This window comes from Dendrobates tinctorius, unplaced genomic scaffold (assembly GCF_039654945.1).
Source record: "Dendrobates tinctorius isolate UK_male_01 unplaced genomic scaffold, ASM3965494v1 ptg000138l, whole genome shotgun sequence".
NCBI lineage: Eukaryota > Metazoa > Chordata > Amphibia > Anura > Dendrobatidae > Dendrobates > Dendrobates tinctorius.
The window spans coordinates 28089327-28113739 of record NW_027361806.1 but is presented as its reverse complement, the minus strand read 5'-3'; the positions used below and the strand labels follow the sequence as shown (position 1 = coordinate 28113739).

Here is a 24413-nt window from a genome sequence, read left to right as displayed (position 1 = left end):
AGTCTTTGTCCCTCTTTTCCTTCTTCAAAACTTGGGAGGTATGATAGGGGCGGCTGTGACCAGGGGATCTGGTTGCCCAATAGCAGTTCTGCCAGGAATTCTGTCATTGTGCGTACAAAAGGGGACAGAGCTTTGGGAGGAGTACTGTACCTAAAAGCAATAAATAGGACTGAGCTGAAATCCTGGGCACAGCTGTGACTACATGTTATATAGTCGTGTTAATCTCCTCTCACTTCTTGTAACCTACAAGTGTACAAAGATATTATATAGTCACCATGTGACTAGTGGGCCTGTGTAACTTCAAATGCCAGGGCTGAATTTTAGTCCCAGTCCGTCCCTGGTTATCGCTTGTTCACTATCATCATTAGGAAAAAAAAACGCCACCTGTCACCTTGTGCCAAAATCCAGCAGCCATGGGGTCTTTTAAGCAGCTGCCGAGCACTCTGAAAATGGTGGAGGCCCACAAAGCAGGAGAAGGCTGTAAGAAGAGAGAAAAGTGTTTTCAAGTTTCCTCAGTTCAAAATGTAATTAAGAAATAGCCATAACCAGGAACAGTGAAGGTCAAGATAAGGTCTGGAAGACCAAGCAAAATGTCAGCGAGAGCTGCTAGGATTGCTAGAAGGGTGTATTCAGAACCCCCGCTTGACTGCAAAAGACCCTCAGAAAGATTTAGCAGACTCTGGAGTTGTGGTACTTTGTTCTAGTGTTCTAGTGTTCAGAGACACTGGCACAAATACGTCCTTCATGGAAGAGTCATCAGAAGAAAACCTCTCCTACATCCTCACCATAAAGGGTCAGAAGTGTGAAAAAGAACATCTAAACAAGACTGAGGCATTTTGGAAACAAGTCATGTGGATCGATGAGGATAAAATAGACCTCTGGCCACAATGATAAAAGGTTTGTGTGGAGAAAAAAAGGCACAGAATTTCAGGAAAGAACATCTCGCCAACCATTAAGCATGGGGGTGGATCAATCATGCTTTGGGGTTGTGTTGCAGCTAATGACACAGGAAACATTTCATGAGGGGAGGGAAGAATGGATTTTATGACATTTTCAGAGATTCTTGCTGCAAACATAACACCATATGTAAAAAAGCTGAAAGCGAAAAGAAGAAGAGGATGGCTTCTACACATGGATAATGCTCCTAAACACACCTCACAATCCACAAGAGACGACCTCAAAAGGTGCAAGATGACGGTTTCACAATGGCCCTCACAGTCCCCTGATCTGAACATTATTTATAATCTGTGGCGACACCTCAAAATAGCAGAGGAAGCGAGACGCTCCAGGAATCTCACAGAACTGGAGGAATTCTCCAAGGAAGAATGGAGGAAAATCCCTCAGACAAGAAGAGAAAGACTCTTGTCTGGATACAAAAAGCCTTTACAAGCTGTGATACTTGGAAAAGGGGGTCTACTAGGTACTGACCATGTAGTGTGCACAAACTTTTACATCGGCCCATTTTCCTTTTCAGAATTTTTAAAATGTCAAAAGGTAAGAAAATTATATATATATTTGTCTAAAATACAACTGTCATCTGTAACTTTAGGCCTTCTAAAGATCATTTCATCTTCAACTTGCTTAACTGTTCACAATAACAGTAATTTTGACCAGGAGTGCACAAACTTTTACATGCCACTGTTTTGTTATAGCAGTTACATCTCCAAACCCTTGGCAGAGATACATAAGATCCTGTCTGCAGCCACCACTAGGGGGAGCTCCCTGTATACAGAGATACATGATAAGATCCTGTCTGCAGTCACCACTAGGGGGAGCTCCCTGTATACAGAGATACATGATAAGATCCTGTCTGCAGCCACCACTAGGGGGAGCTCCCTGTATACAGATACATGATAAGATCCTGTTTGCAGTCACCACTAGGGGGAGCTCCCTGTATACAGAGATACATGATAAGATCCTGTCTGCAGTCACCACTAGGGGGAGCTCCCTATATACAGATATACATGATAAGATCCTGTCTGTAGCCACCACTAGGGGGAGCTCCCTGTATACAGAGACACATGATAAGATCCTGTCTGCAGTCACCACTAGGGGGAGCTCCCTGTATACAGAGATACATGATAAGATTCTGTCTGGAGCCACCACTAGGGGGAGCTCCCTGTATACAGAGATACATGATAAGATCCTGTCTACAGCCACCACTAGGGGGAGCTCCCTGTATACAGAGATACATGATAAGATCCTGTCTGCTGCCACCGCTAGGGGGAGCTCTTTGTATACAGAGATACATGATAAGATCCTGTCTGCAGTCACCACTAGGGGAAGCTCCCTGTATACAGAGACACATGATAAGATCCTGTCTGCAGTCACCACTAGGGGGAGCTCCCTGTATACAGAGATACATGATAAGATCCTGTCTGCTGCCACCGCTAGGGGGAGCTCCCTGTATACAGAGATACATGATAAGATCCTGTCTGCAGCCACCGCTAGGGGAAGCTCCCTGTATACAGAGACACATGATAAGATCCTGTCTGCAGTCACCACTAGGGGGAGCTCCCTGTATACAGAGATACATGATAAGATCCTGTCTGCAGTCACCACTAGGGGGAGCTCCCTGTATACAGAGATACATGATAAGATCCTGTTTGCAGTTACCACTAGAGGGAGCTCCCTGTATACAGAGATACATAAGATCCTGTCTGCAGCCACCACTAGGGGGAGCTCCCTGTATGCAGAGATACATGATAAGATCCTGTCTGAAGTCACCACTTGGGGGAGCTCCCTGTATACAGAGATACATGATAAGATCCTGTCTGAAGTCACCACTTGGGGGAGCTCCCTGTATACAGAGATACATGATAAGATCCTGTCTGAAGTCACCACTTGGGGGAGCTCCCTGTATACAGAGATACATAAGATCCTGTCTGGGAGCTCTCTGTATTCAGAAGGAGCATTGAGTGAGTGATCCTATATTAGGATTTCCCCTCACTAGCCAGCAGGGGGTGATGTTTCTTTTGCCCCTCTATATACTGGGGTACATTAATGTTGTCTTGTTCCCTATATATACCTTTGGGTTGGCAGCGAGTGTTGGGTGCTTTGCACGTTTTTTACTGTCTCGCGCTGCCAGCTGGGTCAGGAGCCTCTGGTAGTGCGCGTTGGTTTCCTTTATCAGCTTGTTCAGTTTCTCCTCTAATGTCGCCGTCTCTTTCTTTGTTTCAAAATACTTCTTTTTCCAGGAATCTCTGGCTGTAGGAAGAAAAGCAAAACTAATGACCCCTCTGCTGCCGCTCAGTTGTTACTTCCTCGTTTACTTTCAAGGAACATTGTAAGAATGTCTTATAAATCTGCTGAAACAATATTACAACAGGTGCAGAAGATTGGGGACACAGCAATGTCTGATCACTCCGTCTATGGCATAAAGACCGGTACCTTCCTGGCACCTGATCACTATCACATACGGACCGGTACCTTCCTGGCACCTGATCACTATCCCATACGGATCGGTACTTTACTGGCATCTGATCACTATCACATATGGACCGATACCCTGCTGGCCCCTGATCTCTATCACATATGGATAGTTTCCTTGCTGGCGCATGATCACTATCAAATGCGGATCGGTACCCTGCTGGCACCTGATCTCTATCACATATGTATCATTTCCTTGCTGGCGCCTGATCACTATCACATTTGGATCGGTACCCTGCTGGCACCTGATCTCTATCACATATGGATCGTTTCCTTGCTGGCGCCTGATCACTATCACATTCGGATCGGTACCCTGCTGGCACCTGATCTCTATCACATATGGATCGTTTCCTTGCTGGCGCCTGATCACTATCACATTCGGATCGGTACCCTGCTGGCACCTGATCTCTATCACATATGGATCGTTTCCTTGCTTGTGCCTGATCACTACCACTTGTGGATCAGTACCCTGCTGGCGTCTGAGTTTGTGCTGCTCCAGCAGATATTTCACCCGTTTTATTATCTCCTCTCGGGATTTCTCCAGTTGGATTCGCTCCTCTTTTACAATAGTTAATTGTTCCAGAATTGTTTCACCTTTAAAATAAAAAAGAAGAAAAGTTTGATGGATTGGCATCCGGGCCGGCAGAGATAAACGTGGCATCGGCCTGTTATTTCTAGGGATCACGGAATCCGGTCTAATGTCGGGCAAGTGCAGAATTACTGCAGTGTGCTCCCTGTGTGATCTGCAGGCTATGGCCCTTCACAAGAAAAAACACAAACACTGAGCTTGATTTAAGTTAGTATACGCGCAGCACGTAAACGGATGCTCACATTGGCCATAAAGTGCACAAAACCTACAAGAAGCAAAATAAACATAAACCTGCTGTAACTAAATAAGTGAAAAGCAAAAATGCATTAATATAACACAGTTCCCAGTAATACTGTTTTTGATCAAAAATAGCATAAAAGCTGACCCACCGTCGACAAGGTGAGCCGTCACGATCAGGGGTCACCTTGTCGATGTTTTTTGTAGGTTTTTTCAATGTTTTTTGGCCAATGTGAACATGCGTTTATGTGCTGCATGTAGACCAGCTCAAACCAAGCTCAATTTTTGTGTGTTTTTCTTTGTATTTTTGCATTCTGTGTTAGCCGGGGTGTGGCCTCCCTCTCCTGAGCTGGAAATAACAATTAACGGCTTCCCCTGACTGGTGTCCACTGGTTGGGACTCGGTCCTTTCGTCTGCCCTTATTCACACACTGAGGTCAACTCTGACACCTGGTAAGGTTTAAATATTAGACCGTGTAGGACCGTCCCGATCAGGGTCACCTTGTCGACGGTTGGACGGCTTTTATGCTATTTTTGGTCATAAATAGTATTACTGGGAACTCTATTATTTAAATGCACTTTTACTTATTTAGTTACAGCAGGTTTATGTTTATTTTGCTTCTTGTAGGTTTTGTAGACTATGACCATTCACATTGGTGCGCTCATCCTGTCCACCATCACTGCTGCTCAGTGTGCGGATATTTCTTATTGTAGTGGTAGCTGCGGGTCTACCTGTCCTCCGCGTGGCCCTGACCATTAACCCTTCCAGGACTGGGACACTTTTCATTTTTGCATTTTAATTTTTTCCTCCTCTTATTCCAAGAGCTGCAGCCTTAAGGACATATCGATTGCAGGACAAGTTGTAGTTTTGAATGACGGCCCTCATATTAGCATATAATGTACAGGATGGAAAAGGAATCCAAATGAGGTAAGATTACAACAAAAAATTATTCTGCCCACCATGGATTCTAGGGGTTTATTTACAGTCTTCATCATTGCTTGGTAAACTAACTTGGTAAAAGGATTATCTGAGACCGCACGATTACGGCGATACCAAACTTGGAGAAATAATTTTATTATTTTAATGGAAACAAAACCCAAAACTTTGTAAAATAAGTAAATTTGTTTTGTGTTGCTATTTTCTGAGAACTGTAACTTTTCTCACGTTTGTGTGATGAGCCGAGGTTCTTACTGAGCCGAGGTTCTTACTGAGCCGCGGTTCTTACTGAGCCGTGGTTCTTACTGAGCCGAGGTTCTTACTGAGCCAATGTTCTTACTGAGCCAATGTTCTTACTGAGCCGCGGTTCTTACTGAGCCGAAGTTCTTACTGAGCCGAGGTTCTTACTGAGCCAATGTTCTTACTGAGCCGTGGTTCTTACTGAGCCGAGGTTCTTACTGAGCCAATGTTCTTACTGAGCCGAGGTTCTTACTGAGCCGCGGTTCTTACTGAGCCGAAGTTCTTACTGAGCCGAAGTTCTTACTGAGCCGCGGTTCTTACTGAGCCGTGGTTCTTACTGAGCCGAGGTTCTTACTGAGCCGCGGTTCTTACTGAGCCGTGGTTCTTACTGAGCCGAGGTTCTTACTGAGCCAATGTTCTTACTGAGCCGCGGTTCTTACTGAGCCGAAGTTCTTACTGAGCCGAAGTTCTTACTGAGCCGAGGTTCTTACTGAGCCGAGGTTCTTATTGAGCCGAGGTTCTTACTGAACAGAGGTTCTTAATGAGCCGAGGTTCTTACTGAGCCGAGGTTCTTAGTGAGCCGAGGTTCTTAGTGAGCCGAGGTTCTTACTGAGCCGCGGTTCTTACTGAGCCGAGGTTCTTACTGAGCCGAAGTTCTTACTGAGCCGAGGTTCTTACTGAGCCGCAGTTCTTACTGAGCCGAGGTTCTTACTGAGCCGAAGTTCTTACTGAGCCGAGGTTCTTACTGAGCCGAGGTTCTTACTGAGCCGAAGTTCTTACTGAGACGAGGTTCTTACTGAGCCGAGGTTCTTACTGAGCCGCGGTTCTTACTGAGCCGAGGTTCTTAGTGAGCCGAAGTTCTTACTGAGCCGAGGTTCTTACCGAGCCGACGTTGTTATTGCGCCGAGGTTCTTACTGATAACATTTTAGAGTACATCTAATGTTTTGATCACTTTTTATTGCATTTGTGGGGAGTTTAGTGACCAAGACCTGGCAGAAGGATTTATAATACTATTTACTGTAAGACATTGATATTTTTTATAGATTTAACTTTTATGGAAAATGAGGAGGAATTGGGCGATTCACACTTTTGTTTTCTTTATTTTTAGTATTTGTAACAACTGTTTTTTTTTGGAACATTCATGTCTCTGACCACGGAGGGAACCTACACCTGCGATCGATGGGGGGGGAGGGTAGTGGGCGCCTATAGCTGCCCCAGGGTTACAGTGGATATGGGTGACTTGTCGGGCATCATCTATGACTACGAGTATCTATGCCTCTGCGCGCTTTCATCCCAGTAGTCTCTATCGTCAGCACTTACCGTGTGAAGGAATCCGCAGTGTCGGAGATTGAATAGTTGGGAAATCTGGTAGAAGAGGTGGGGACGGAGGAGGCCGGTAGTGAGCGCAGTCTGATCGATGTCTAGAAGTATCGCCAAACTGTAAAACATAGATCAGAGGTGGGAGACGCAGGGAACACGGGACATACAGACAGGAGACGCAGAGAACACGGGACGTGCAGGCAAGAGACACAGAGAACACGGGATGTGCAGGCAGGAGACGCAGAGAACACGGGACATACAGGCAGGAGACGCAGAGAACACGGGACATACAGGCAGGAGACGCAGAGAACACGGGACATACAGGCAGGAGACGGAGAGAACACGGGACATACAGGCAGGAGACGCAGGGAACACGGGACGTGCAGGCAAGAGACGCAGAGAACACGGGACGTGCAGGCAAGAGACGCAGGGAACACGGGACGTGCAGGCAGGAGACGCAGAGAACACGGGACGTGCAGGCAAGAGACGCAGAGAACACGGGACGTGCAGGCAAGAGACGCAGGGAACACGGGACGTGCAGGCAGGAGACGCAGAGAACACGGGACATACAGGCAGGAGACGCAGAGAACACGGGACATACAGGCAGGAGACGCAGAGAACACGGGACATACAGGCAGGAGACGCAGAGAACACGGGACGTGCAGGCAAGAGACGCAGGGAACACGGGACCTGCAGGCAAGAGATGCAGGGAACACGGGACATACAGGCAGGAGACGCAGAGAACACGGGACGTGCAGGCAAGAGACGCAGGGAACACGGGACGTGCAGGCAAGAGATGCAGGGAACACGGGACATACAGGCAGGAGACGCAGGGAACACGGGACGTGCAGGCAAGAGACGCAGAGAACACGGGACGTGCAGGCAAGAGACGCAGAGAACACGGGACATGTTCACCAGGAGAAGGGGGTCAGTCACAACTCGTCAATTCCAGTCTATGGATGTGAGAACAAAATAATTAGACAGCTCTCGGACCTCAGTCTGTGAAGTTTCAGGTTCCCAGAAGTTTTTAATTGATTCCTTATTTGTGACTTTTCAAAAAGCCGCAAAATTTGTAGCAAATATGCCGGAGTGGCCTCTGGAGTGATTTTATGCAATTCAGTAATTCTGGCGGCATTTTAGAACACGTCGGACTTTACGCACTGAGAAGTTGCAAAATACTTTTAAACAAAAAAAAGACCATTTTTTGTACTTTGTGCAAAATTCCTGAACTGCGTGCACCAAGGTGCCAAAAACATCAGCGAATAGTACAAAATAAAATAGAAAAGTGGCAACATAAAAATGCAACTGATTAATATGGCCCTCGGGCTGCACATAACCCAAGAGAACGCGTCATCACCGGCCCAGCAATATCCCATCCACAACCTCCGGTTACCTGATGGCGCTCGTCCCTTGATCCCCGGTTTGCAGGATTTTCTTGTACAAATGTTTCCTTTCTAAAAATAAAACAAGTGGGAGACACGGAGTATCAGTGATCGGAGGGAGTCCGGAGCCAGGGCTTCATACAAACTCTTTTATGATACTGTCTAGCGGGAAAACTGTATTTGTGGCTCCTTGCAACCGATCACATGGCAGCGTACTTATTCTGCTGTGCTGTGATTGGTTGCAATAGGCAAGAAAGCGTTTCCATAAATCTGCCGCTTATTATACCGCTTGCGTTGTGACCGGTCGGGTTCTGCTCCCTGAAGGGAATCCACAATCCCAGAATCACCAGTCGGGTTTCTTCCTGATAACATCTTGCCATCCTCAGATCCGACTATTTCTGACTTCTTAACGTTTCCTAAATAAAAGAAATGTATCAAGGTGTATTACTATTTACAACACTGATCTCTACACTTTGTGGTCAATCCTTTCAAATGTTTCCATAATGTAACTTTGTAATGTATTTGGCTATGAGAGGACGTATCCTGCTCACCTTCCTGCAGCCTGTCCAGCCCCTGTAAACGCCTGCTCCCTGTATATATCTGTCTCCAGCTACACTAAATAAAGGGTAGCTGCAGCTTCTCTCTACTGCATGCTGTGAGAGGGGAGGAGGGGGATGCAGCTGCAGCTTCTCTCTGTGGCTCTGAGACTGCTTGCTGTGAGAGGGGAGGAGGGGGATGCAGCTGCAGCTTTTCTCTGTGTCTCTGAGATTGCATACTGTGAGAAGAGGGGGATGCAGCTTCTCTCTCTGTGGCTCTGAGATTGCATGCTGAGAGAAGAGGGGGTGCAGCTGCAGCTTCTCTCTCTGTGGCTCTGAGACTGCATGCTGTAAGAGGGGAGGAGGGGGATGCAGCTGCAGCTTCTCTCTCTGTGGCTCTGAGACTGCTTGCTGTGAGAGGGGAGGAGGGGGATGCAGCTGCAGCTTTTCTCTCTCTGTGGCTCCAAGACTCCCTGCTGTGATAGGGGAGGAGGTGCTGCAGTTCAGGAAAGCCTGCTGCTAACTTGACAGGAAAAGGAAAAAAGTACTCTCAGTAGATAGCAAGGGATATTGTGAAGAGAGTTTCTCTGTCTCTGCATATTTATACATTTGTTTCCTTGACTATTGGTCATGTAGACGAGTGACTGATACCGTTGAGCAGAGGTAAGACAGCACCGCTCTCCATCTGGACTTGATATTGCATCTGGCTGGTGACCGGCACAGCGTCACCTCTCTTCTTATTCCATATGAAGCTTCGGACTCCGTCCTGCGCTGGTCGGGGCGCGGCGGGATCATTCTCAGGGATGGGCTGAACCGTTGTCTTCTCATCGATGACGGCCTCGGCTCGCGCTTCAGACTGCTCAGAGGATGAATACTCGGCCTGAAAATGCCGCTGCTCTGCAGAGATTGTGGATCCGTATATACTTCCTTCATAAGTGTCCCCGGGAAGTAGATATAATTCTGGTTCACGAGCCTGAAAAAAAGACCAAACGAGACGCAGAGTTTACAGTGTGCACACTGGTCAATGAGGAGGGAGGAGGGAGCAGGAGCCCCAGGACGGGGCCTACACCAGGAATCTCTGACAGATCGTCACAGGTACGCTCACCTTAGCTGTGATTAAACACTTTTTTTTGCTAGAAGTATCCGTTAGATTGTGCCTGTCCTTACACACAAAGCCTGTAGAAAAGCACGGACCTGCTGCCCTCAACCCCACGGCAAGTTCCAGCACCAGTATAAAATGTCCAGGATCTGTTCTGGTCCTTCTCAATAATTTGCTATCTACTATATTTTGTTAGTGGTCTCCTCAGCAGTGTTCTGCCAGCACTATAGGTGCTGGAACTTCTTTTCCTTCAGTTGCCTGCCTGCATTGATCCTGCTGTTTTCCAATTACTCTCCTGCTATGAATCAAAACCCTGCCTTTGTGTTATGCCTGTATGCAGTATGTCAGACAAGAGGGCAGGAGCGGAGCCAAAAGACAAAAGTTACCGGATAATACACAGCTCCACTCCCTTCCTGTATCGGTATAAAGCCACACCCCACTTCCTGTAGATGTAAAAGGCCCCACCCTCCACTTCCTGTAGATGTATAAAGCCACACCCCCACTTCCTGTAGATGTAAAAAGCCACACACCAACTTCCTGTCGTGGTACAAAGCTCCACCCCCATTCCTGTAGAGGTACAAAGACCCACCCTCACTTCCTGTAAAGGTACAAAGCCCCACCCTCCACTTCCTGTAGAGATACAAAGCCCCACTGTCCACTTCCTGTGGAGTTACAAAGCCCCACCCTCACTTCCTGTAGTGATACAAAGCCCCACCCTCACTTCCTGTAGAGCTACAAAGCCCCACCCTCACTTCCTGTAGAGGTACAGAGCTCCACCCTCACTTTCTGTAGAGCTACAAAGCCCCACCCTCACTTCCTGTAGAGGTACAGAGCTCCACCCTCACTTTCTGTAGAGCTACAAAGCCCCACCCTCACTTCCTGTAGAGGTACAGAGCTCCACCCTCACTTTCTGTAGAGCTACAAAGCCCCACCCTCACTTCCTGTAGTGGTACAGAGCTCCACCCTCACTTTCTGTAGATCTACAAAGCCCCACCCTCACTTCCTGTAGAGGTACAGAGCTCCACCCTCACTTTCTGTAGATCTACAAAGCCCCACCCTCACTTCCTGTAGAGGTACAGAGCTCCACCCCCACTTCCTGTAGAGGTACAGCGCTCCACCCCCAATTCCTTTAGTGGTAGAAAGCCCCACCCTCACTTCCTGTAGAGGTACAGAGCTCCACCCCCACTTCCTGTAGAGGTACAGAGCTCCACCTCTACTTCCTGTAGAGGTACAGTGCTCCACCCCCAATTCCTTTAGTGGTAGAAAGCCCCACCCTCACTTCCTGTAGAGGTACAGAGCTCCACCCTCACTTCCTGTAGAGGTACAGAGCTCCACCCCCACTTCCTGTAGAGGTACAGAGCTCCACCTCTACTTCCTGTAGAGGTACAGCGCTCCACCCCCAATTCCTTTAGTGGTAGAAAGCCCCACCCTCACTTCCTGTAATCCTCCTCTGCTGTTACAGACGGATTACGCTGGCCATCACACAGCACGTTACACATAAAGGATACACCTAATGGCTTTTATATATAAATTGATTTTCAGATTGTCTATTTGTTACATTGTAACAGGGTCTTCTGTGCTGTAATACCTCTTACATTACCACCCTGTTTCTCAGGAGGTCCACTCTGCTTTTCCTCACTTCTGGATGAAGGACTCTGGCTCGAAAGGCCAGAGCTCCCCCTGCTCGCTGACTCTCCTCTCTGCCATCTCCATCTTGGCCAGCTCCACTTTGGTTCGCTCTGCCATCTCCATCTTGGCTAGCTCTATCCTGGTCCGCTCGGCCATCTTTTCCTTCAGATCAGTACGCACATCAGCCATCACCTCTCGTACGATCTCTACCGCAGGGTTTAGGCCATAGAACGCCAATCTGTTCTTTACCTCCCTCTGGAATTCAGTCTCTTCCACGTTCACATTGGAAGGCGCTGTACTGTCATGTTCCATGATGGCTGCTATCAAATCCGCTTTTGTTTTGTTGCTCGCGATTAACCCTCGAGCTTCCACCAGGTCTTTTAATGTATTCCTCTTTAACTTCTGGTAGTTGTTTTCCATTCAGTCCTTTTACTCCTGTAGACGGGGTATCATATCCCGCTGTCTGCCACCAGTGTAACGGGGTCTTCTGTGCTGTAATACCTCTTACATTACCACCCCGTGTCTCAGGAGGTCCACTCTGCTTTTCCTCACTTCTGAATGAAGGGCCCTGGCTCAAAAGGCTTTGTAACATGGGAACATATAAAAGATCACTGCTACTCCATGTATTTCCAGTGTGACAACATTTTACTCATCGGTCTCAGAATATATACATACAGATGACAGGACAATCAATATGTGTCGGGCCAGTAGATAACAGGCTCCAACTAAGACGCCAGATGTACATTACAATAGCTGCAGGTGGCCGGCGACCCCCGATCATTTACTGTGGGATTTACAAAGGTGGGGAGAGGTCAGAAGTGGGATATCTCGTTTACCTCTGCCCAGGGGTCGCAGCCGGTTGGTTGCTGCATTAGGGGTATGCATCTCACATTGCACCTATCATACATGCATCTCCTATTCGGGGTGCTGGGGGGTTCTGTAACATACATTATCTATGGAATGTGAAGAAGTCTGAAAGTATAATCCGCATTTAAAGCATTTGTGCAGCCGTAAACATTGTTACCTGACACAGCGCTGCCCTTAACCATCAGCTGCCTCCGGTGCTGCCCAATGTGAGTGGTGGCTGCAATACCAGACCGCGCCTATAGAGGAGGATGGCGCTGTGCCTGACAAACCCCGGGACCACGGCTGTTCTAATTATTAGGGGCGACAGCAATAAACCCTGCTCCAATACATCAATAATATCTAGTGATACAATGTCAAGGTTCATTCCACCAGAATCTTTCATTATTTTCCCATGTTAATCTGTAAGATGCAAGTTATATGTCGCATTTATGTCGCGTACATAGCACATGTCCGCTATCAAGTGAGCGATGAACCCAGCAAAATGAAGGTCCCTGAAGGTTTTGCATTAGTAATTGCACCCTATATATGAAAATATACCGGCCGCCAAGGACATTGCTGGTGAGAGACGAGATCTACTCACATACGGTGGAGCAAACGACTTCAGCTTCAGATCATATTCCTGCCGCAATTTTACCTGCACATAAAAATACATTTATATGAGAACAGATGGACTGAAATAATCGCAGCTTTATTGATTAGGAGTAAAAAAAGACATCAGGACATGTCGCTCGACGCAGCCAATCACATCTCCGCTCTCATGTAGTAAGATGACATCTCTCGGTCAGATTCTTTGTATTCGTTCACTTTATGAAACGCGGATCTGAGCGTCCAATAATGAATCTGTAGAGAAGACGCCGCTGTCCTCCAGCCTCACATAGAGGTTAATGCAGAACTCAGCGTCCGCAGAGCACTGAGGAGAGGAGCTGCGTAACAATTGTGAAATCGCATCTCCGGGAAACTGCAACTATTTGGCCACAAAACAATGAAGTCACGTTGCCAAGAAGAAGGATTTCAGGACGACAGAAGGAATCAGGATTCCATGAAGTGCAAGTATCCCAGACACGTCCCACCCCCGCAGGATGCCATGCACATCACTCATAGATGTGATCAGGTATCCGGACACGTCCCATCCCCACAGGACGCCATGCACATTACTCATAGATGTGATCAGGTATCCCGTGCACATCCCACCCCTGCAGGACGCCATGCACATTACTCATAGATGTGATCAGGTATCCGGACACGTCCCACCCCTGCAGGACGCCATGCACATTACTCATAGATGTGATCAGGTATCCCGTGCACATCCCACCCCTGCAGGACGCCATGCACATTACTCATAGATGTGATCAGGTATCCGGACACGTCCCACCCCTGCAGGACGCCATGCACATTACTCATAGATGTGATCAGGTATCCCGTGCACATCCCACCCCTGCAGGACGCCATGCACATTACTCATAGATGTGATCAGGTATCCGGACACGTCCCACCCCTGCAGGACGCCATGCACATTACTCATAGATGTGATCAGGTATCCGGGCACGTCCCACCCTCGCAGGACACCATGCACATTACTCATAGATGTGATCAGGTGTCCCGGACACGTTCCAGTCCCGCAGGACACCATGCACATTACTCATAGATGTGTGTTGTGAGTTCATTCTCCCCTTCACCTTTGATGTCTGATGAACTCCCTCTGCTGGTGAAGAGAGGTAGTGAAATTGATTGGGATGGGAAGAACCTGTCATCTGAACAGGCGGAGTGTGATTGGACATCTGGAATTTCTGAGTGGATATAAGGCAGCCGACGCCCTGCAGGGCTGCTGGTGATCCTTTCTGCTCTGAGCTCTTGCATCCAGTTTAGTTCCTGTCTACTAAAAGCTAAGTTTTTGCCCTGCTATTATTCCATGAGATTTTGTCTGGTTTCCTTAGTGTTTGTATTCAGCCAGTCCTGGTTGGGACTGAATTCCATTTTTGTCTCTGATCAGTTGATCTCTTTGCTCTGTTTTCAGAATATACCTGAGTGCTGATATAGTGATTTTGAAGTCTAGCGACTTCAGGGCCTTTTTCCCTTTTTCAGACGGTTGGGACATTTTTGGTAGGGTTTTTTGCGGATTGCAGCCAGCATCTTTTCTGTCCTGTCCTATCTAGTTAGTTGGGCCCCATCGTTTGCTCAGCCTGTCTTTCTGTCTGTGTTTGTGTTTTCATCTGTTTTTCACCAACAATACATGTTGGGGGCTGTCTATTGCTTTGGGGTCTGCTCTGGGGCAGTTTAGATTTCCCCTTTCCTTCTTTAGGCTTATGTAGTTCTCCGGCTGTGACGAGGGGTCTAGGGCACCGTAGGAACCCCCCACGGCTACTGTTAGTTGTGGTGTATAGGATCAGGGGTCTGCAATCCGATAGCTACCAACCTCTCCGGTTTTCTGGACTTAGCTTGTATTTTTGTTTTCTCCTCCGCCGGTGACTCATTCATAACAGATGTGATCAGGTGTCCCAGCCCCGCAGGACACCATGCACATTACTCATAGATGTGATCAGGTGTCCCAGACACGTCCCAGCCCCGCAGGACACCATGCACATTACTCATAGATGTGATTAGGTATCTGGACACGTCCCACCCCCGCAGGACACCATGCACATTACTCATAGATGTGATCAGGTGTCCCGGACACGTCCCAGCCCCGCAGGACACCATGCATATTACTCATAGATGTGATCAGGTGTCCCAGACACGTCCCAGCCCCGCAGGACACCATGCACATTACTCATAGATGTGATTAGGTATCTGGACACGTCCCACCCCCGCAGGACACCATGCACATTACTCATAGATGTGATCAGGTGTCCCGGACACGTCCCAGCCCCGCAGGACGCCATGCACATTACTCATAGATGTGATTAGGTATCTGGACACGTCCCACCCCTGCAGGACGCCATGAACATTACTCATAGATGTGATCAGGTGTCCCGGACACGTCCCAGCCCCGCAGGACACCATGCGCATTACTCAAAGATGTGATCAGGTGTCCCGGATTCGTCCCAGCCCCGCAGGACACCATGCACATTACTCATAGATGTGATTAGGTATCTGGACACGTCCCACCCCCACAGGACACCATGCACATTACTCATAGATGTGATCAGGTGTCCCGGACACGTCCCACCTCCGCAGGACCCCATGCACATTACTCATAGATGTGATTCGGTATCTGGACACGTCCCAACACCGCAGGACACCATGCACATTACTCATAGATGTGATCAGGTATCCCGGACACGTCCCACCCCCGCAGGACACCATGCACATTACTCATAGATGTGATAAGGTATCTGGACATGTCCCACCCCCGCAGGACGCCATGCACATTACTCATAGATGTGATCAGGTGTCCCGGACACGTCCCAGCCCCGCAGGACACCATGCGCATTACTCAAAGATGTGATCAGGTGTCCCGGATTCGTCCCAGCCCCGCAGGACACCATGCACATTACTCATAGATGTGATTAGGTATCTGGACACGTCCCACCCCCACAGGACACCATGCACATTACTCATAGATGTGATCAGGTGTCCCGGACACGTCCCAGCCCCGCAGGACACCATGCGCATTACTCAAAGATGTGATCAGGTGTCCCGGATTCGTCCCAGCCCCGCAGGACACCATGCACATTACTCAAAGATGTGATCAGGTGTCCCGGATTCGTCCCAGCCCCGCAGGACACCATGCGCATTACTCAAAGATGTGATCAGGTGTCCCGGATTCGTCCCAGCCCCGCAGGACACCATGCACATTACTCATAGATGTGATTAGGTATCTGGACACGTCCCACCCCCACAGGACACCATGCACAATACTCATAGATGTGATTCGGTATCTGGACACGTCCCAACACCGCAGGACACCATGCACATTACTCATAGATGTGATTCGGTATCTGGACACGTCCCAACACCGCAGGACACCATGCACATTACTCATAGATGTGATCAGGTATCCCGGACACGTCCCACCCCCGCAGGACACCATGCACATTACTCCTAGATGTGATCAGGTATCCCGGACACGTCCCAACACCGCAGGACGCCATGCACATTACTCATAGATGTGATCAGGTATCTGGACACGTCCCACCCACGCAATACGCAATGCACATTACTCATAGATGTGATCAGGTATCCTGGGCATGTCCCACCTCTGCAGAACGCCATGCACAATACTCATACATGTGATCAGGTATCCCGGGCATGTCCCCCCCCCCACAGGACGCCATGCACATTATTCATAGATGTGCTCTGGTGTCATTATTCCCTCCACATACATAAAAACGAGCCTGGAGGAAGGTGGGGCATAAAGGGAGTAATATCGTGACCTAAGTGACTGCTGCACTCTCCATAAGCCCTGTTAGTATGTCATATGGATATGATAGACACAGACCCCCACTGCAGACCCCCTTTATCAGCCAGCATGACGAGCATATGCCGCTTTGGTTTACCCAGCATTGCATACAAATGACAGGCCTATAACACTAGATTTTTCCTGCAGTGATCATTGCAGATGTGTACGATGAGCTGCCACTTCTGAATCAGCTGATCCCCGGACATAAAGAGTGCCATCCTCCGGAGACCAACGCTTTAAGTTTATTTGATGCAATTTTCCAATAAGACTGCACAGAAACGTGCAAATACCCAGAAATGCTCAATGTGGGTCTGTTTGCATCAGTTGTGCCCCTTTATGAGCTGCATAATTCCAGGACTGGTGGGCGGCACAAAGGGACTGAAAATGTGCAGCCGAGGAGGACTGCGCTCCTACCAGCGATGGGGCCGACATGACGGCACAAACTGTCACCACGGCCCACTAACTCCAACAATGAACATCAAATCATTTGGGCAGTAAACTTCATAGGATGAGGTGAAATCCCACCCAAAAGGAGGAATAATCACAGTAACGCCCCCGAGTAAGCAGCTATGGGAGGCCCGGACCACACGGGATGCAGAGCAGCGAATATCACCCAGCCAGATGGGCGACATATTCATATAAAGATGAGATGGCTCATATAATAAACCGGTAAAGCCATCAGATTATCAAGAAGTCAGGAGATCGGACTCTGGGTCTGCGGACGCCATTAACTCAGACAGTTACCACCGCCAGGCTGCTCCCAACACATTTCAGGAACACAAACTTGTCTGTGACGATATCGTCCCCCAGGAATTCAGCCAGGTTCTCCCTCAGCGTCCGCAGCTTTATATCAGGGGGCACCCTAAAAAAGAGCCAGCAATTACTAAGGAGTCCAATCACCGGCTGTAAGGACATCACCTGCCATTCTGATGTGGAGGCAGCAACAAAGGAGAACACAAAGAGGGAAGATAAGAAGAATCCTGTATGGGGGACATGTACACCAGGATGAGGGACATACATACCAGGATGGGAGACATATATACCAGGATGGGGGACATATATACCAGAATGGAGGACATATATACCAGGATGGGAGACATATATACCAGGATGGAGGATATATATACCAGGATGGGAGACGTGTATACCAGGATGGGGGACACACATACCAGGATGGAGGACATATATACCAGGATGGGAGACATATATACCAGGATGGAGGATATATATACCAGGATGGAGGACATGTATACCAGGATGGGGGACATATATACCAGGATGGGAGACGTGTATACCAGGATGGGGGACACACATACCAGGATGGAGGACATATATACCAGGATGGGAGACATATATACCAGGATGGGGGACATATATACCAGGATGGAGGACATATATACCAGGATGGGGGACATATATACCAGGATGGGGGACATATATACCAGGATGGGGGACATATATACCAGGATGGAGGACATATATACCAGGATGGGGGATATATATACCAGGATGGGAGACATATATACCAGGATGGGGGATATATATACCAGGATGGGAGACATATATACTAGGATGGAGGACATATATACCAGGATGGGGGATATATATACCAGGATGGGAGACATATATACCAGGATGGAGGACATATATACCAGGATGGGGGACATATATACCAGGATGGGAGACATATATACCAGGATGGAGGACATATATACCAGGATGGGAGACATATATACCAGGATGGAGGACATATATACCAGGATGGGAGACATATATACCAGGATGGGGGACATATATACCAGGATGGGGGACATATATACCAGGATGGGAGACGTGTATACCAGGATGGGGGACACACATACCAGGATGGAGGACATATATACCAGGATGGGAGACATATATACCAGGATGGAGGATATATATACCAGGATGGAGGACATGTATACCAGGATGGGGGACATATATACCAGGATGGGAGACGTGTATACCAGGATGGGGGACACACATACCAGGATGGAGGACATATATACCAGGATGGGAGACATATATACCAGGATGGGGGACATATATACCAGGATGGGGGACATATATACCAGGATGGGGGACATATATACCAGGATGGGGGACATATATACCAGGATGGAGGACATATATACCAGGATGGGGGATATATATACCAGGATGGGAGACATATATACCAGGATGGGGGATATATATACCAGGATGGGAGACATATATACTAGGATGGAGGACATATATACCAGGATGGGGGATATATATACCAGGATGGGAGACATATATACCAGGATGGAGGACATATATACCAGGATGGGGGACATACATACCAGGATGGGAGACATATATACCAGGATGGAGGACATATATACCAGGATGGGAGACATATATACCAGGATGGGGGACATATATACCAGGATGGGGGACATATATACCAGGATGGGGGACATGCATACCAGGATGGGGGACATATATACCAGAATGGAGGACATATATACCAGGATGGGAGACATATATACCAGGATGGAGGATATATATACCAGGATGGGAGACATATATACCAGGATGGGGGACATATATACCAGGATGGGAGACGTGTATACCAGGATGGGGGACACACATACCAGGATGGAGGACATATATACCAGGATGGGAGACATATATACCAGGATGGAGGATATATTTACCAGGATGGGGGACATATATACCAGGATGGGGGACATATATACCAGGATGGGGGACATATATACCAGGATGGGGGACATATATACCAGGATGGGGGACATATATACCAGGATGGGAGACATATATACCAGGATGGAGGATATATTTACCAGGATGGGGGACATATATACCAGGATGGGGGACATATATACCAGGATGGGGGACATATATACCAGGATGGGAGACATATATACCAGGATGGGGGACATATATACCAGGATGGGGGACATATATACCAGGATGGGAGACATATATACCAGGATGGGGGACATATATACCAGGATGGAGGATATATATACCAGGATGGGAGACATATATACCAGGATGGGGGACATATATACCAGGATGGGAGACGTGTATACCAGGATGGGGGACACACATACCAGGATGAAGGACATATATACCAGGAGGGGAGACATATATACCAGGATGGGGGATATATTTACCAGGATGGGGGACATATATACCAGGATGGAGGATATATATACCAGGATGGGGGATATATATACCAGGATGGGGGACATATATACCAGGATGGAGGACATATATACCAGGATGGGAGACATATATACCAGGATGGAGGATATATTTACCAGGATGGGGGACATATATACCAGGATGAGGGATATATTTACCAGGATGGGGGACATATATACCAGGATGGGGGATATATATACCAGGATGGGGGACATATATACCAGGATGGGAGACATATATACCAGGATGGGGGACATATATACCAGGATGGGAGACGTGTATACCAGGATGGGGGACACACATACCAGGATGGAGGACATATATACCAGGATGGGAGACATGTATACCAGGATGGGAGACATATATACCAGGATGGGAGACATATATACCAGGATGGGAGACATATATACCAGGATGGAGGATATATATACCAGGATAGGGGATATATTTACCAGGATGGGGGACATATATACCAGGATGGGGGATATATATACCAGGATGGGGGACATATATACCAGGATGGAGGACATATATACCAGGATGGGAGACATATATACCAGGATGGAGGATATATATACCAGGATGGGGGATATATTTACCAGGATGGAGGATATATACCAGGATGGGAGACATATATACCAGGATGGGAGACATATATACCAGGATGGAGGACATATATACCAGGATGGGAGACATATATACCAGGATGGAGGATATATATACCAGGATGGGGGATATATTTACCAGGATGGGGGACATATATACCAGGATGGGGGACATATATACCAGGATGGAGGACATATATACCAGGATGGGAGACATATATACCAGGATGGAGGATATATATACCAGGATGGGGGATATATTTACCAGGATGGGGGACATATATACCAGGATGGGGGACATATATACCAGGATGGGGGATATATATACCAGGATGGAGGACATATATACCAGGATGGGAGACATATATACCAGGATGGGGGACATATATACCAGGATGGAGGACATATATACCAGGATGGGAGACATATATACCAGTATGGGAGACATATATACCAGGATGGGGGATATATATACCAGGATGGAGGACATATATACCAGGATGGGAGACATACATACCAGAATGGGAGACATATATACCAGGATGGGAGACATACATACCAGAATGGGAGACATATATACCAGGATGGGAGACATATATACCAGGATGGGGGACATACATACCAGAATGGGAGACATATATACCAGGATGGGGGATATATATACCAGGATGGAGGACATATATACCAGGATGGGAGACATATACCAGGATGGGGGACATATATACCAGGATGGAGGACATATATACCAGGATGGGAGACATATATACCAGGATGGGAGACATATATACCAGGATGGGGGATATATATACCAGGATGGGGGACATATATACCAGAATGGGAGACATATATACCAGGATGGGAGATATATATACCAGGATGGGGGACATATATACCAGGATGGAGGACATATATACCAGGATGGGAGACATATATACTAGGATGGAGGACATATACACCAGGATGGGAGACATATATACCAGGATGGAGGATATATATACCAGGATGGGGGATATATTTACCAGGATGGGGGACATATATACCAGGATGGGGGACATATATACCAGGATGGGGGATATATATACCAGGATGGGGGATATATATACCAGGATGGAGGACATATATACCAGGATGGGAGACATATATACCAGGATGGGGGACATATATACCAGGATGGGAGACATATATACCAGAATGGGAGACATATATACCAGGATGGGAGACATATATACCAGGATGGGGGATATATATACCAGGATGGAGGACATATATACCAGGATGGGAGACATATACCAGGATGGGGGACATATATACCAGGATGGAGGACATATATACCAGGATGGGAGACATATATACCAGGATGGGAGACATATATACCAGGATGGGGGATATATATACCAGGATGGGGGACATATATACCAGGATGGGAGACATATATACCAGGATGGGAGACATATATACCAGGATGGGGGATATATATACCAGGATGGAGGACATATATACCAGGATGGGAGACATATATACCAGGATGGGGGACATATATACCAGGATGGAGGACATATATACCAGGATGGGGGACATATATACCAGGATGGGAGACATATATACCAGGATGGGAGACATATATACCAGGATGGGAGACATATATACCAGGATGGGAGACATATATACCAAGATGGGGGACATATATACCAGGATGGGGGACATATATACCAGAATGGGAGACATATTTACCAGGATGGGGGACATATATACCAGGATGGAGGATATATATACCAGGATGGGGGATATATTTACCAGGATGGGGGACATATATACCAGGATGGAGGACACATATACCAAGATGGGGACATATATACCAGGATGGAGGACACATATACCAAGATGGGGACATATATACCAGGATGGGGGACATATATACCAGGATGAGGGACATGTATACCAGGATGGAGGACATACATACCAGGATGGGGGACATATATACCAGGATGGGGGACATATATACCAGGATGGGGGACATATATACCAGGATGGGGGACATATATACCAGGATTGAGGACGCATATACCAAGATGGGGACATATAACATACCAAGATGGGGTCCAGGATAAGGGACATTATTTAATAGGGGGAACTTATTTGTCCTTATAGGATTTAGAACTGCGAGGGCCCATACATCTGACCAACATGTGGGACAATTTGGACAAATATAATTTTTGTCCCATTACAGATATGATAAATAATCCAGTAGTGATAATGCCATGCTCATCACATACAAAGACCTCTTTATTTTCTTTACCTGATGAATCCAAGTGAAATAAATCTCCCGATCACATCCAGAGAGGCTTTATTGAGTTTGGAGCTCCACAGATCTTCCGGCACAAGATAGACATGCAGTTCTATCAGCTGAAATACAGGCGGCCATACATTATATACACTCTAGAAATATAGATCGAATGCATTCACACTACTACCCCCATCATCAGATGTCACCTACAATTCCATGTCAGAAAGGCGTAGACACATTTCCTTAGTCTGTAGCTTTTCTTGTTCAGGAGCAAACGTTGAATTATAAGGAATTATCGGGAATCTTCCTACATCAGACCTCGGCCTGTGGACAGACTATGGTGAAAGACGCCAACCGATCTCCATGGTCCTCGCCTGTTGACCACCCAGATTCTCATTCAGTAAATACACGTTATCAGAATGTTATCACCAGGGGACTCATACAGAAGAACTATGGGGGGACGACATCACCAGGGGACTCATACAGAAGAACTATGGGGGGACGACATCACCAGGGAACTCATAATGGACAACTCTAGGGAGACATCATCACCAGGGGACACATACAGGAGAACTATGTGTGGACGTCATCATCAGGTGACTCGTACTGGAGAACTATGGGTGGACGTCATCACCAGGTGACTCATACTGGAGAACTATGGGGGGACGTCATCACCAGGTGACTCATACTGGAGAACTATGGGTGGACGTCATCACCAGGTGACTCATACTGGAGAACTATGGGGGGACGTCATCACCAGGGGACTCGTACTGGAGAACTATGGGTGGACGTCATCACCAGGGGACTCGTACTGGAGAACTATGGGGGGACGTCATCACCAGGTGACTCGTACTGGAGAACTATGGGTGGACGTCATCACCAGGTGACTCATACTGGAGAACTATGGGGGGACGTCATCACCAGGGGACTCGTACTGGAGAACTATGGGGGGACGTCATCACCAGGGGACTCATACTGGAGAACTATGGGGGGACGTCATCACCAGGTGACTCATACTGGAGAACTATGGGGGGACGTCATCACCAGGGGACTCGCACTGGAGAACTATGGGGAGACATCATCACCAGGGGACACATACAGAAGAACTATGGGGAGACATCATCACCAGGTGACTCATACTGGAGAACTATGGGGGGACATCATCACCAGGGGACACATACAGAAGAACTATGGGGGGACGTCATCACCAGGGGTCTCATACTGGAGAACTATGGGGGGATGTCATTACCAGGGGACTCATACTGGAGAACTATGGGGGGACGTCATCACCAGGGGACTCATACTGGAGAACTATGGGGAGACATCATCACCAGGGGACACATACAGGAGAACTATGGGGGGACGTCATCACCAGGGGACTCGTACTGGAGAACTATGGGTGGATGTCATCACCAGGGGACTCATAATGGACAACTATGGGGAGACATCATCACCAGGGGACACATACAGGAGAACTATGGGGGGACGTCATCACCAGGGGACTCGTACTGGAGAACTATGGGGGGATGTCATCACCAGGGGACTCATAATGGACAACTATGGGGAGACATCATCACAAGGGGACTCGTACTGGAGAACTATGGGGGACGTCATCACCAGGGGACTCATAATGGACAACTATGG

At 47.6% G+C, this 24413-nt stretch overlaps 1 protein-coding gene across 1 annotated transcript in view; it reads right to left on the bottom strand.

Annotated features, from left to right (window-relative positions):
* LOC141048837 (spermatogenesis-associated protein 1-like) overlaps positions 1–24413 on the bottom strand; it is a 36591-nt gene that overhangs the window by 8271 nt on the left and 3907 nt on the right. The window contains exons 2-10 of the mRNA XM_073544909.1: positions 22782–22888; positions 17409–17526; positions 12846–12899; positions 9322–9643; positions 8421–8550; positions 8146–8206; positions 6753–6870; positions 3898–4023; positions 3029–3207 (exon numbers count right to left, since the gene is read on the bottom strand). Of these exons, the coding sequence (XP_073401010.1) occupies positions 3029–3207; positions 3898–4023; positions 6753–6870; positions 8146–8206; positions 8421–8550; positions 9322–9643; positions 12846–12899; positions 17409–17526; positions 22782–22888 (1215 nt within the window). The remainder of the gene's footprint in view (positions 1–3028; positions 3208–3897; positions 4024–6752; positions 6871–8145; positions 8207–8420; positions 8551–9321; positions 9644–12845; positions 12900–17408; positions 17527–22781; positions 22889–24413) is intronic.